This window comes from Endocarpon pusillum, assembly GCF_000464535.1.
Source record: "Endocarpon pusillum Z07020 unplaced genomic scaffold C734253, whole genome shotgun sequence".
Classification (NCBI taxonomy): Eukaryota; Fungi; Ascomycota; class Eurotiomycetes; order Verrucariales; family Verrucariaceae; genus Endocarpon; species Endocarpon pusillum.
Window position 1 is genome coordinate 568,289 of NW_006913602.1, and position 15,282 is coordinate 583,570.

General features: G+C 50.1%; 4 protein-coding genes across 4 annotated transcripts; 3 read left to right on the plus strand and 1 right to left on the minus strand.

The window, feature by feature from the left end:
• Positions 1 to 302: 302 nt before the first annotated feature.
• On the plus strand, positions 303 to 1,226 carry EPUS_00182 (uncharacterized protein; the record flags this gene model as incomplete). The annotated part of the gene is made up of 1 exon (XM_007789211.1): positions 303 to 1,226. One exon carries the CDS (start codon positions 303 to 305, stop codon positions 1,224 to 1,226), a length of 924 nt encoding a protein of 307 aa, XP_007787401.1.
• A 63-nt stretch (positions 1,227 to 1,289) lies between these two features.
• EPUS_00183 (uncharacterized protein) lies at positions 1,290 to 3,454 on the minus strand (the record flags this gene model as incomplete). Its single annotated transcript, XM_007789212.1, has 2 exons — positions 1,290 to 3,199; positions 3,253 to 3,454. 2 exons carry the CDS (start codon positions 3,452 to 3,454, stop codon positions 1,290 to 1,292), a joined length of 2,112 nt encoding a protein of 703 aa, XP_007787402.1.
• Positions 3,455 to 3,794: 340 nt separating this feature from the next.
• On the plus strand, positions 3,795 to 7,433 carry EPUS_00184 (uncharacterized protein; the record flags this gene model as incomplete). Its single annotated transcript, XM_007789213.1, has 6 exons — positions 3,795 to 3,864; positions 3,915 to 3,934; positions 3,992 to 4,210; positions 4,261 to 4,594; positions 5,291 to 7,335; positions 7,389 to 7,433. 6 exons carry the CDS (start codon positions 3,795 to 3,797, stop codon positions 7,431 to 7,433), a joined length of 2,733 nt encoding a protein of 910 aa, XP_007787403.1.
• A 601-nt stretch (positions 7,434 to 8,034) lies between these two features.
• Positions 8,035 to 11,886, plus strand: EPUS_00185 (uncharacterized protein; the record flags this gene model as incomplete). The annotated part of the gene is made up of 1 exon (XM_007789214.1): positions 8,035 to 11,886. One exon carries the CDS (start codon positions 8,035 to 8,037, stop codon positions 11,884 to 11,886), a length of 3,852 nt encoding a protein of 1,283 aa, XP_007787404.1.
• Positions 11,887 to 15,282: the final 3,396 nt, after the last annotated feature.

Below are 15,282 nucleotides of genomic sequence, written 5' to 3' on the forward strand. Positions count from 1 at the left end.
CGCCGTTCGAATGATATGTTCAATGTTTCGGCGACAGCCCTAACGATGCTATCAGCTTCTGGTAGGTTGATACCCCACGGGATGAGTTGTGGACGGCACATTCGTCCGGATGGGGAGATATTGTTCTCTACTGCGTCCCAGATGTAGCAACCCACCAGAAATACCAACTAGGCGTGCGTATGTGAAACTGATGCTGCAGTCCATCCCAGGTGTTGTCTTAATGTGAAGAAGAGCTTCAAGCTGTATGATACCTGTGGTTTGCTTCTCGGCTAATCAAATCATTATTCGTGATAGAGAACGAAATGCCAAATTACCGCTTTGATCAGCTTCTCAACTTCCGTGATGTCGGCAGCACGATCAATTTATACACCAAGGCATCAGTGCTGAAGGTTGGTGTACTCTACCGCAGTGCCCGACCTGATGATGCATCTGGAGCAGACCGCGCATATCTCACGGAAACTCTAGGCATCAAGACCATCATCGATCTCCGCTCAAAGATCGAGCACATCAACGCTACCAACAAATATGCCTCATCCGACGGTCAACCTACCCGTGACTCTGCAATCGTTCCCCAAAGCAACCAACATCCTGGCTCATCTCTCCATATTCCAGACATCTGTTACGTAGAGATCAATTTGAATGGAGGGGCGTTCGAGCGTGCGCTTCTTTGGAAATTGAGTTACACCAGTCTCATCCGCCTCCTATGGCTGATGGCCTGTGGATATCGAGAGGACGCGATAGGTATCCTTGGCCGAGAGGTAATGCTACCACGTGGTCTGATCGGACTGGGTATGGATACACTCGCCTGTAGCACGAGCGAGATCAGAGATGTTTTCACCCACCTCTCTGATACGAGCAAATACCCTATCCTGGTGCATTGCACACAAGGCAAAGACAGGACGGGCTTGATAGTCCTGCTGGTTTTGATGCTCTGTGGGGTGGCACAGGATGCCATGAGAGACGATTATGGGAGGTCAGAAAAGGAGCTGTTGGTAGAGCAGGAAGAGAGGCTACGAGAACTCAGGAAAATCGGGCTGGATGAAGACTTTGCTGGTTGTCCGCAGGACTTTGTACCCGAATTGACGAAGCATGTTCAAGAACGGTTTGGCGGTATTGAAAGGTACTTGACCAGCATTGGGATTGATGAAGAGGCGCAAAATCGTGTTCGGAGTACCATATTACACACTGGGAGGAAAATCGAGGAGGCTCTCGCGAATAATGTCTGATTCTATCTTTCTCCTAAGACAAGGTCGTAACGCTCACCTGCAGTAGCAAAGATGAGGGCAGCATCATTCTATTCTCTTCTTACCCTCCTCCATGTAGCCCATCCTGGTTATGCTTGAATGCCTTGTCTTCTTTTCCCTGCTACTCGCAGCAGTGATTAGAGGACCTACAATCATATCTTTGTGAGCACGCGTCAATGCCTCTTGATAGCCTTCGACGGCAAAAGGTGGCGTGCGAAGCTTGGGCCAGTTCACATAGAGCATACCGTGGGCGATGATGAACTGCAAAGACCAGGCGGCGATCGCGAAACATAGGCCGATAAAGAGCCGTATAGGCCATACGGCAGAGTCTGGAGCACGTCTTGTGAAAAGGGAGAGAATGATGATGAAGAGACTGGCAGCAAGGACATACGGTATGCTCTGAATGAGGACAGGTCGGGAGTCGGCATAGACTGAACTACCGACTACGGAGGTTGGAGGTAGGTATGCTCCAAGGAAAAGATCGAAGGCGTCCTGACGTGGACCATCTAGGAAGTTGTTCTTCACATAACGCGTTGCCGAGTTTCGGAAGTCCTGTACCATGCCTGCTCGGGTACGGTTTCCAGTGCGTGTAAAATCTGTTTTCAAAGCACCAGTCCCTGAATAGGAATTTGACACGACGTCTGCATTGTCTGCCCACATATTCCGGAAGAGATCCTCAAACACCGGATCATCACTACAACTTTGTCCTGGTTGTAGAATCCCTGCATCGATCAGTTGGCGTGTCAGGATCCAACGACCTAGCATGCTCTGTACAACATTGGTCCGGTCAAGACAGTCCATGCAATTTGTCCGGACAACAGCGGTTTGTTGTGATCGCACCTCAAGAGCACCAGTGGAGTCTCCTGGCATTTCCAATCCGCGGAAGTAAGAGCCCTTCATCAACCCTTCAGAAAGTTGATCGAGCAATAATTGAGCACGATGCCATTTGAGACCCTTGGTTTCATTGTGGAAGTCGAAATAAATATAGTGCAAGCGGTCCATCCGTTGATGCTGCTCTCGGGTAGATATCGAGGTAGTCTTCTCGTTCGAGAAACGGTCCGACTCAGAAGTCTCACTCGGTGAAGAGATCAGCGTCCGCACCATCTGCTCATATGCTTTCTTGACCCTCTCCTCCCTGCCCTTCTGGTTGACCAAATTAACCAGATAATTCTCGCCGTATAGTGTTATCTGCTCGTCAAAATGTCTTCGTGCTGCCTCGACTGCTGTGTCCACACCACGGATCTGCAACTTTGGAATGTACTTTAGGGTATTCACTTCTGCCCAATACACTGGCACGCTACCCCTTGTCTGGACATACGACATGATCTGAAGCTCGTTCCCAGCTAAACCACCAGACTTTCCACTCTGCATACCGGAACCTCCCATAAAACCTCCTGGGCCCCCAGTATGGTCATTCAGAATAACGACCTGCTCAGTTTCGTTGTAGTTCGAAACGTGGCCTTGTTCATCCATACCCCGGGAAAAATAACGTGTTCCTCCTCGATATCTTGACCTCCTTGTCAGTAACGCAAACGTGAAGGGAGCTGATCCAATCTTTGTCGCGGCAATGCGCAGCATGCCAAACATGACTGGCAAAATATAAGGATCGGCACCTGGTTGTTGACCGCCCCTGCCACTACCGGTCCGGAAATCAATTAGATCAGTCTGAATGAATCGATTCCAAAAGAAGCGGTCGTCTGCTCGCTGCCATAATGGGCGTGATAAGTCGGATTCAGCCTGCCTTTGAAAGGTATTGGTGATGTCTATCGAGTAAGAGAAGTACATGGGTCCATTTCTAACAAATTGCTTCAAAAGAGTCAACAATTTGTCCTCATTCGGGTCATGAAGGCTGCGTTCTCGAAGAGGGAGGAATTCGGTTGCGACGACTCTATACACCATATGCCCTTGCAACCTACCCATGGGTTGCGCTTTAGTGATGACAATGACATACTTGTCTTGACAGGAGGATATCAGTTCCTATCCAATTTGTAGTGTAGGCTCAGCTTACCAAGTTTGAGCTTGATAATGCCCAGAATGCCTGCGATGCTGGATACTCGTTTCGCACCAAGTAGAGATCCATCGTTAAGTCGAATATCTCCTGAAGGTCTATCAATCACCAATGTTGGCGCGTTTGGCGTCGAAGGTGAGGTGAAGGCATAATGTGAAGTGGACGCATGAACATTGACGTCTCGGAATGGTTGGAGCGACATTGTATGATTCTGCTACCCGCCCTAATCGTACTGCATGCTCAATTCCACCTGGTCAACAACGATCTCTGCAACAGTTTTTGGCAAGGTCCTGTATTTTCAGACAAGGGTGTTGTGCAGATCCAAGTTGCTGATCTCCTTCGTTCCACTGCGGACGATTGTTTCTGGCGTCGTCATCCGCCCAACTGAAACTTTAAACTTGTCAACTGCAAGGCAATAACAGTGAATTAACCCATCCATTCCACATCCACATCAATAGCTAGACGACCAACCTATAACCATTGAGAATCGTAGTATCTTGAGTTCAACAACCTCGAGCCACTTCGATTCCGGCAGCGAAATCATGGCTTCAAGACCTGGAGCTGTCGGTCGACCTGGCGGGCGTTTTGCACAGTTCAAACTTGTTCTTTTAGGTAAAGGCTGACTGCACTCAAGACACTTGTATCTGCTGACAAGTTGAAAGGAGAATCCGCAGTAGGAAAGGTTGGTTGCGAATGCTCCGTCACCACATTGTCTACGATCTGCTCTAACACAAAGTAGAGCTCTCTCGTTCTGCGTTTTGTCAAAGACCAGTTTGATGACTACCGCGAATCCACCATCGGTGCAGCATTTCTGACACAGACAATATCATTGGATGAAAACACGACAGTGAAGTTTGAAATATGGGATACTGCTGGTCAGGAACGGTACAAGTCCCTTGCGCCAATGTACTACAGAAATGCAAATTGCGCCGTTGTTGTATACGATATCACTCAGGCTGTAAGCAGTTTTCACCTAGCTCTACAGTGCAGACGTTGACATTTCCTCAGTCATCACTGGACAAGGCCAAATCATGGGTCAAAGAATTGCAAAGACAGGCGAACGAGAATATTATTATTGCTTTAGCAGGGAACAAATCCGACATGGTCGCCGATAGTCCTGACAAGCGAGCTATTGAAACCGCCGACGCAGAGGCTTATGCTCGAGAGGCTGGCTTGCTCTTCTTTGAAACCTCGGCGAAGACATCGACCAACGTCAAGGAGCTCTTCACCGCAATCGCTCGAAAGTTGCCATTAGACCAAGCTGGTCCACGAATGAGACAAAATCTTAGGCCAGGTGTTGATCTGAGGCCAGAGACTAGCAACACACAAGGAGCAGGCCCCTGTAGTTGTTGATTTTCTGTGTCTGGCGTCGTCTCCTTTCCTCCATAACCATTCCTGGACAGACGATCGGCTGAGGGAAACCGTTCATGGAGCAGTTGTCAGGATCTTCAATGACTAGATGGTGCTTGGAGTCTGTTTTCATTGCAAGGTCACAACCTGGTTGAGCGATCTTATCAGTGGGCGCCTGGGTGTTTCGATAGCATGCTACATAATAATTCTCATACCTTCTGATATGTTCTCAGCGCCCCGTGCCCGTCAATTAGCCTGACACCTTTGCCTGCAATGCTACACATAGTAGAGCGATCAGACAGTTGAACGTCCATATTCTTAAGAGCGACCGCGTCTTCGGGCTGCGTCGCTGCGTGACTGAATCCCTTTAAAGCGCTTTTAAAGGTCTTGGCAGGAATCTGCCCGGGCAGAACTTTACTCTGAAGCTCCACCAGAACTTCGGAGCTCCCCCAATCTCATTTCCCATAGAGTGCAACAACTGTTTGCAGCTTTACAAAGCTGTTTCTGGCTACGCAGCCCGCCATGCTGTGTATGGGTGCAGCTCCGGGTCATCGGCTGCTTCTTGGATCATGTCGACCCCGTCCGCGTGCTCAACGGCTCTCGAGATTAATTGATCAGGTAAAGTAATTTCGCTACATGATTGACCTGTCGCACTGACACGAGTTACGATCATAGCGGTCATTCGCAGACGTTAGGAAAGGATCCTTCAACTCAAAAGACACCTCGACCTCGACCTCTGATCCTGCGTTCCTACCAGGATCGCAAAGCTCTGCCGCTCCTATAAAAGTTCCACCGCCTCCTGGCCCCGTCAATCCTACGCCACTTAGTGCGCCGACACCAGCAACGCCAACATCCTCCTCGACGATATCTCCTGAAAATGTGCCATTGACACCACCACCGCCACCCACCAAAGTCCAGGTCGCGCCGCCAACGTCGGTACCACCTCCTTCCAAGTCTCCACCGCAATCACCTCCTCTTTCCCCTCCTCCTTCTTCTTCACCACCACCACCATCTTCTTCTGCTACTCCTCCAAAACAGAAACGTCGCGGGCTTAGATTCTTGCTTTACCTTACTGTATTTACTGGTCTGGGCTATGGAGCGGCAGTCTTCTACGCGCTCAAAAGTGACAACTTTCATGACTTCTTCACCGAATACGTGCCCTTTGGAGAGGAAGCTGTACTATATTTCGAAGAACGATCCTTTCACAAGAGATTTCCCAATGCTCGCATCAACCAGAGTCGAGTCCCTTCTTCGGCACAGAGAGTTGGGAATAGAGTCACCATTCCGTCCAAATCTGGCATCTCGTGGAAAGTATCTGATGAGGGTGACACCGGTGGAAGTGATTTATCACAAAAGGGAAGACATATGAGTGCGTTGGACGCCAACATGCCAACCAAGGTCGAAGTCAAAAACGCGCAACAAGCTCCAAATCAAGCAAGTCAAAAGGAGATGTCAGATGCAGTGGGAGCTGCAAAGAAAACTTCGACTACACCAAAGGCTGCTCCGCCTGCGGTTCCGGCTCCGGTGTCTACTTCTGTCCCGGAGGCGAAAACCGAGAAGAAACCGGAAATGACGCCTACCGCATCTCCTGCAACCCCGAGTCCAAAGTCGGATCCCAGACCACCAGCAATTTCTCCAGTTGCTCATCTAGCGCCATTGGAAGTACCCAACGCGGACGAACCAGTTGTACAGGAATTGACGAAAATCGTGAATGATCTTATTACAGTGATCAACGCCGATTCCCCAGATGCTTCCAACAAATATTCTGCCCCAATCGCCAAGGCCAAAGAATCTCTTGTAGGAACAGCGGCGAAGATTACTGCTCTGAAAGAAGAGGAACGAAAGGCAGCAGAGGAAAAGATCAAGGAAGCTCACCGTCAATTTGACGAGAGCACCAAAGAGCTGGCTAGAAGAATTGATGCCGCCCGGGGCGAAGAGGTTGCCCGCTACCGAGAGGAATTCGAAGCGGAAAGGGAGAAGCTGAGTCGTAGTTATGAGGATAAGCTCAAGACTGTGGTCGATCGAGCACAACAAGTGTCTGAGCAGCGACTGAAGAATGAACTGACAGAACAGGCTATCGAGTTGAAGCGCAGGTTCGTAGCTGACATCAAATCACTTGTGGAGCAGGAAAGAGATGGGCGGCTTTCGAAGATCTCGGAATTAAGCAGAAATGTCGATGATCTGCAAAAGTTGACCAGTGACTGGAATGGCGTTATCGATTCGAATCTCGCGACTCAGCAACTTCAGGTTGCAGTCGACGCTGTGCGGTCGGCAATCTCCCGAGCTGCCGTGAGTGAAGGCATGCCCAAGCCGTTTCTTACTGAACTGGCTGCTTTAAAGGAGGTGGCAAACGGAGATCCTGTTGTTGATGCTGCGATAGCATCCATCAACCCTACTGCTTACCAACAAGGGGTACCCTCCCCTGCGCAACTTATCGATCGCTTTCGCCGTCTCTCCTCCGAAGTGAGGAAAGCCTCTCTTCTGCCCGAGAATGCTGGTGTCGCTTCTCATGCCGCAAGCGTTCTTTTGAGCAAGGTAATGTTCAGGAAGCAGGGTGTACCAACTGGCGACGACGTGGAAAGCGTTCTGGCCAAGACAGAGACGCATCTTGAAGAAGGAGACTTGGACGGAGCTGCACGAGAAATGAATACACTTCAGGGCTGGGCGGGCGTCCTTAGCAAGGACTGGTTGCAGGATTGTCGTAAAGTGCTTGAAGTTAGACAAGCTCTTGATGTAAGATATGCTCCTCTATCCTGAGAGCGTCTTTCCACTGACAGGTGTCACAGGTGATCGAGACCGAGGCAAGATTGCAATGCTTGAGAGTGGAATGAAGGAGTTATTCTTGCTGCGATGGCATACGGCAATCTTTTCACCAGCTCTGTACATATATATCTTGTCGAGTGATCAGCACAGCTATCGCGCACAGCAACCCAAAATTAGATCGCTAGCTAACATACGCTCGCGAAGCATGAATGTATACTATTACCTAGTTGCGGAACAATACCAGCATGGTGTCCCAAGGAGATTTTATCTCGACTTGAGATAGATTTCCGATCTCTGTCGTGGCATGGCGTATTGTCCTCTCCCAATGTACTCCCATACATTCGTGCTCCTATTTGGATATTGCTCTTCCGGGCTGTACTGCTGGGTCCGAATGCCATAAGTTTTACAGCTGCGACGACTCAAATCCTCCTGGTGGAAAGGAGGATTGCCATCCCGTTGGTGGGATCTCCATGCACCATGACTGCGCCAAGAGCTGTCAAGATGCACGCTTTCGGTTGACTTTCTTGTACGGAGTACATACTACGAGTACCCAATAGATATATGGACCATTGTGTCATCTGATCTGGAGATAGGTCTTACTCGTAACTACTTCGCCCCCAATGCGTCCTCCGGATCCAACAACGTCGCTGTCATGATAGCAGCACATTAATGTCTTGGAACTCGCCCAGTCCATCCGGGAGTTCTGACCACTCACTCCTTGCATTCACTCGGTCCCGAGAAGTGTCAGAAGACTATGTCCAAGCAGAATCGAGTACATCAGGTGAAAAGCGCGGTGGAAGCAGCGGTCCTCGATACGACTCTAACCTTGAAACCGTGCTGCCACGAACACCGAGCCTGCACCAAGCCTCGAGAAGTCACAAAGATGACCTTGCGGGACCCGAAATCCACGTATCCAAAAAGCCTCGGACTTCTGGTGGGTTCCTGCTCGAACCTAAGAGCGCTCCCTCCCGCTTGGCATTCCTGTCGCGTTCAAAGAACGAAACATCAAACATCAAGGGGAAGGAGAAGAGAGAAGGCTCAGGGTTGCTGATCTCTAAGAGAAGGAACCGGCATTCGCATAGATCATCTATTGGAAGTTCCCCTCTTGCGACCAAGGTCTCGACGCTGGAGGATGATGCAGATGTGTGTTCAGGCAGTCCTGCTTGGGTTGCTTCAGACCTCCGGCGGTCTGTGGGTTCTGGGAGTAATGTCAAGGATAGCCCTACGCCGCAAGATGAATCGCAGACAACAGGTTCAACACTAGAGACAAATCCAGTCGGCTATGATACAGATCCCATGCAGATCGTGAACCTAGCGTTATCCCTTAGTGAAGGAAGACGAAGACAGGCATCTGGTATGCGAGTCGTCTCTGGCAATTCTGAGATCAGGCGCTCGATCTCGACGAGTCAAAGAAGCAATCTACTTGTTGCTCGCCCGCAAAGCAATATTGGACAGTACCTCCATTCGGACAGGCAGTTCTCACGAAATATCTCCCCTCGGGCCCAGGGACATGGACAACCAGTATCCATAAATGCACAAAGGAAGTCAAGGATTCCTGGGAGCTATCTTCAACCTCCAATAACCGATCACACGGATTATGATCTCCATGATGACCTGTACGATGTTTCTGACGCTACTATCGCCCGAGTGCAGAAAGCAAAGAACCATTTTGAGCTCTTGTACGAGCACCGCCGCTTACTATCTCATCTACCGCCCCTTCGTCCACCAACCCAAAGCCCCAGAAAATCGGACAGTGAAGGCAGAGCATATAATCCTCTTCAATATGTACGGAATCGTAAAGTTCGATTCCCCGAAAGAAAGTCAATTGAAAGCGATGCAGAAGGATGGCATGATGTTCAACAAGTCCGGGCTTGGGTTGATGCCATAATCGAAGGCCACAACGAGCGTCGCCACGATCCTGATGAGTGCATTCGCCTACCTGAAATGCATCATCTTCATACCGAAAGGCCTGAGGAGGGCATGAATCCCAAGGAGGTAGCCTCACCAAGCTCGATGTCACATAAACGTGATGCTAATCCACCTGGAAAGCATTACAGGCTCCGATCAGATTGGATCGTATCACCAGGAGATGTGTTGGCCGATATATACTGGCTCGAACAAGGATCGAACAAGACCAAGATAGAAGACAGAGATGGGAACAAGATTTACCCGCGGAATGCGAAACTCAAGTTTACAGACTGGCGGAACAGGAACCCAGCCCACGGACAAGGGTCGCAGCAGTCTTCACATCCGCCTGAATCAGCGGAGAACAATAAGCCACAACCGTCTGTTCCTCTTACTCCACCAGAGCTCCCATCTTTCACCTCGACAGGTCGGAAAGGTAAACACAGAAGGAGGGGAAGGCGGCGCGACGTGAAGCGAGGGGTGGATTCAGATTCGGAAAACAGTGATAGCGAGTCGCGAAAGAAAAGCAAGCGACTACGCAGGACTCTAATGCGACCCCGGAGTAAGTCTAGCTCCTCAGACTCTGACGATGAGAAGAGCTCCCAATCGCCAGTGAAGGATCGAAACAGGGAGAACGAGAGAATTGCAGCCGAGAGTGGTAAACTCGATCACTACATGCGGAAGATGCTGGATCGCGATACCATACGTCGCTCCCAATCGTCTGTAGAGCGAGCGCGGGACTCTGCTTTGCCCGAGTCCCAGATGGCATCTAGCAGAGAGCGAGCAGCTTCCAAAAACCGCCTGAAGACTGATCACCTACGAGAGGCCGTGCGAAATAGTTTAGACAGGAGGCGCCAGTCTCGCCCAAGTCTCGACATTGAAAGACCAGCACGGGCATCTTTGGATGGTGACACTACAGCTCCCAGCTCTCCGTCGATTCATCAGTTCCCCAGCATAGCGATCGATCTATCACCACCTCCTAGCAGATCACCCTCTCCACCAAAGAGAGCACTACATTCTCGTATGAACCCATTCCATGATCGAACCGAAAGTAAGCAACGGAATGGCATCGATGCTGCTGACTTTGCAGATGGAACCCCTCCGCCACCGTTTCAGAAGGAAAGTATCCAGTTGGAAAAAAATTTGATACTTCCCAATGACAGCTCTAGAGACACGAGCCCGATGACCAAAAGTGCAAGACGTACTTCAGTACCGAGCGTCCCCAGTGTCGACCCCCAAAGGACCTATAGCACGGCTTCCAAGACATCTGCCAAAATTCCAAATAGTCCAGACGCTACGTCTCGCATCCGTGGAATGTTCAAAGGTGGAAGAATTGCTGAATTGGTGGGCAACGAGGTTTCACGGGTTGGAGACTTCATCTGGAAGCGAGAGCCACCTTCGGCGACCCGTACGTCGTCATCCGCATCAAGTCTCAAATCTCAGCCAGGCTCAGATGCCGAGGAAGAAGTACTTGCGAACGGTCGTGTATCGAAAAGGCTACCTCAACCACATTCCGGGCGCTCTTCCGCATCAGCTGAAGGGACTGGCAAGATTGCCACGTCTGGTCAAGCTCGATCCGGCCCCAAAGTTGGGGAGAAACCCGCATTGTTCATGAATAATTTGCCGAGCTTCACCTCCCCATTCCAGAAGGACCGAGAAGTACAGGAGGAGCGGGATCGTGCAGCACTTCTGGTACCTGAGTCATCGCCGACAAAGGATTCAGATCACATCTCGAATGCCGCTCCGCAATTTCGATCTGTCTCTAAGTCTCTGCGGTTGGAACGACTTGCTCCACCCAAGCTCAATATTTCTCGGACTAACTCTCCTGCCGGATCGCCTGACCGCCGTCGAGACGGCTATGATTTCAGCAAACCCTTGGTTCACCCCCCCGTCACCGGTCTTACCAGTCTTAAAGCTTCCAGATCCGGTGGGGATCTTGCCGGGAACTGGGATCCCTCAGTCCGAGACCCGTCCATCAAGCCTGCATCCATCATCATAACGAAGAAAGACATAGCACGCGCACGTGCTCTTCTCCTCTCTTCCGGCGCCAAAGCTCGCCAGATCTCCCTCCGCGCTCACTCAATCCCTTCTCGTCCCCCACGAATCCTCCTCGACATTGTCGAACCTCAACCACAATCACCTGAAGCACTACAATCCCTCCTCGTGCCCCGCAAAGACGAACCCGTCCTCGCAGCACGCAGCCTCATCTCAACACTAGCCACCCAATCCAACAATTTCCGCACCTCGCTCGAGCATTTCACTTCTACCACCTCGCCCTCACTTCACACCTCGCTCCAAGCCCTCGACGACCTCGTCGAAAACACCCTCACACCCCGTGTCCGCGCCGCAGCGGATGAGAGCGGCGAGCTAAGCACGAAGCTCACCACCACCTCTACGCTTGCAATCAAGGCGCTCAATGACGTGATCGAAGGGGCGATGAGGCGGAGACGGAAGAGTCCGGTGAGGCGGTTGAGGCGGTTGGGATATGCGATCGTGGAGTGGTTGGTTGTGGGGCTGTTGTGGGGGATTTGGGGGGTGGTTAGTTTGGTGAGGGTTGTAGTGGGTGTTTTGGGCGGGATCTGGAGGGCATTGAGGTGGTTGGTTTGGTTGGATTGAATGGTGGTAGTGGTAGTGGTAGGGAGGACTGAGGGGTGTGCGGAGCTCGTAATAATGGTTCAGAAGTAAGTGAGTAGGAATCGAGTCGAATCTGTGTGGTCTAGGAATCTTATCCTGCTTGGATGACATGTTGGTCTCCGACTACTCCTCAACGCTAGATTCCGGGACACAGGACGCTGTTTAGGCAGCCTTTGCCGCCGCTTTTGGCGTCTACTACACCACATGTCATATGATATATCACCATTTTTTTGGTCATCCAGACTAATTTTATCAACTTCACACCCTTCGGAAATCTCTTCTTTTGTTTTGTTTTTTTGGAACTCTTCCTTTTCCGACCACCAGAAAATTGTTCACTTCAATGCACTCTACTTACACCTTGTCAGTAATATCGGAATAGCCTGTACACCTGGTACGAAGGCTGCCATGTCCGGCGTCCTCTACCACTGCTTTTGGCGCACTCTGCACCCGCACTCTGCACCCGCACTAAAGGAGGCTGTTAGGTGCATAGTTGCTCACAAACGAGATGCATACGAGGAGGCCCAGGAACAAAGAGAGGGGTGTTGGAAATGATTGTTGTTGGACAGCCTCAGAGACCATCTTAATCAAGAGTGTCTGGCCTTCGTTCGTTTTTGACAAATTGATCGTGCACACCATCGGGTCTTCTTTGGATCACTTGCTTTGGGACAGCAACGATAAGCACGCATTCGGTCCGTATGGTTTATACCTTAGGATGAAGGAGCACGGTATCAATCTTTGCATGGCCTGATCGCGTTTTCGCGGAAAAATGAGAATTGAAAATGTGTTCAGGACTATCCTGGGAGTTGCGCTACAAGGGTTGCAAGCAATGACTCCAAGAAACCACTGCCTGCTTGTGTCTATGTAATTTTTCCACTCAAGGCATTAACTCCTTCGACGCCCCTCTTTGGCTGAGGAGCAGTATTCCTGGAGAGGTCTCTGCCCAACTATGCCGCCGGGGTTATGAGATTTAAAGACTCTGTTCCGAAACAGGCAGTTTGTAGGGAGCTGAGAGGCCAGATATATGGAAGGGATACTACTAGTAGTAGTAAGTACTTAGAGGGTGCGGTACACCCTAGCCTATTCCGTTCCGATCACATTGACAGAATGCAACATGGATTCAACAGTGTACTAGTATTAGAACACATTCAAGAACTGCTTCCATGCCTGATCGTACCTGTCCGTCTTTGATAGCTTTGACCATTCTCTTCCAGGTTCGCCAATGGTAGAACAGCCGATAGACCACTGGCCATCTGCTTCCATACATAGCTTGAGAGAATGAAAATGGGCTAACCCTCTGGCAGAGCATGAAGTCAATGCGCCCGAGACGTTGTTGTCACGTCTCCAGGCTAGTCGAAATCATGCATCATCTTGCAGTACTAGTAGTAAATACTATCCTATGCTTAGTACTTACCCTTTCGGAAAGAAATCGCTTTGGATCTGGCAGAGGCGGGTCGAACTGAATTGTGAAGTACTGTTTTGTGAGAACGGACACAACCTTCTTCCTACGGTGAAAGATAGTACTAGTAGTACTACTAGTACTAATAGGGAGAGTAATGCTCTAGATATATGTCGCAAGAGGAAAGGTGCTCGATAGACATTACTGGACTGGATAGTAGGATTGAGCCGGGCTTTAGTTCTGCGGCCCTTGGGAACTTGAAGGTCAACGAGGCGCTCGGCGGAAGTACATGTTTACTCGCCTTGGCGGACATGAAAGTTATTTGGCTGTCTTTTCCGTTAGAGAGCACGCTGAAATCTACTTTCCAAAGTGGTCGATGTGCGTCCGGAATCAGTCCCTCGTCAACTTTGGTGAACCGTTCGGCTCTGTGTCCGCATAGCGGTCAGCTTTCTTCACCCATCACGATCATCGCCGGCCTGATTCATTCGGGAATGGTCATCTGGGAACATCACTGCTGTTTCCATCCGATAATTGCTGTACGCTCTTTCCTGTGACTCGTTGAAGTTCACTATGCAACCCGAACCGGCTGAATAGCTTACATGTTTGCTTTGGATTGTGTCATTGATTCAGACGCCGCTGAGACCGCTGATTCCAGAGCCTTTGGCTCTAGACTGGACACCGGGGTTCATGCCTCCAACTCAGCTGGTACTAACTTCGACGCCAATACAGGAGACACTGGCGGCATAGATTATTTGAGCAGCCTGAAGGCCACTCAGGCCAGCGCCAACGACGACGACGAACATGCTGGATGGGGCTTGCAGCTGAGGGCGAGATAGTATTGGTACATTCGGTATCGATGGCAGTCTATGTGAAAGTGAAGTCCGATGTTCTTACGAGCTAGAGGCATCTGGTACCAACGCGCGACACGTTAGGAGGCGTATGGGACTTGGTCACTGCATCTATGAGGGTTGTGAGTGTAACCAACTTGAACCGAGGTCCCATGGCTCCATTCACAGTGAGAGATGCTGCCAGGACCTCCCTATTATACGGCCATCTTCAATCCTAGGGCAGACTGCATGTTCGCGAGAGTGGATTGTCGAGATGCGGCTGTAGTCAAAGGCTTTGAGGCCGAGAAGAGCACACACACGTTATGCAGCAATCGCCAACCCAACCGAGAGCGCGTTTAGATGAGGCAGAGAGAGTTTGGGGCCTTATCTTAGCACCCTCGCTCACCAAAAGTGGTACACTTGTTGTAATGTACTCCGTATTCCTTTCAAGTTTCTTCCCTTCAAGGGCCAACCGCTCCTCTTTTTCAGACACCTCCGTCTTGATACTACTAGTAGTACTAGTAATCCTTATCAAAATGAGGTCCTAAAACCGTACCCCCACTTCTTCCCCGATTGGATCATACCCCCTAGCTTCCTTTAATAACCATTCCTTTTAACATTGCCGGTACGATAAAAGGTTTTGCCAATACTAGTAGTTTCGAGGCTTGCATGAGTTATTAGTAGTACTAAGGCGAATGCTTAGAGTGGATCTACCGGTTCAAAGTTGATTGCATCTTCGTCTTTTGGAGACCAGAAAGCGGATCTTGGGGAGTGTATTCCCTTGTGAGATTGCAATTGATGCTGTAAATACTTACTAGTATTGAGACACATGTAAGTTCACGGGAAGAGATAAAGCAGCTTACAGATTATGGATTGGGCAAGGGACTTGAGGCTCAGAAGGTTGGGGGGAAAAGAAAGTGGTGGCCCTGGCAGGGGCGGGGAGCGGACTAATGACCGGGGGGGGGTAATAAAGGGAGATGTAATATAGCCGAGGGGCAAGTCGGGGGAAAGAGAACATATCTAAAGGAACGGGGCCACATTCGTGAGGCTGATAGTTCTACGGTTGGACTTCATGTCACCTGACTCTTGTCGTCGTGACAAGTATTACAGACTGATTGGCGTTGTATGATATTTACGAGCCTATCTTACAAACTC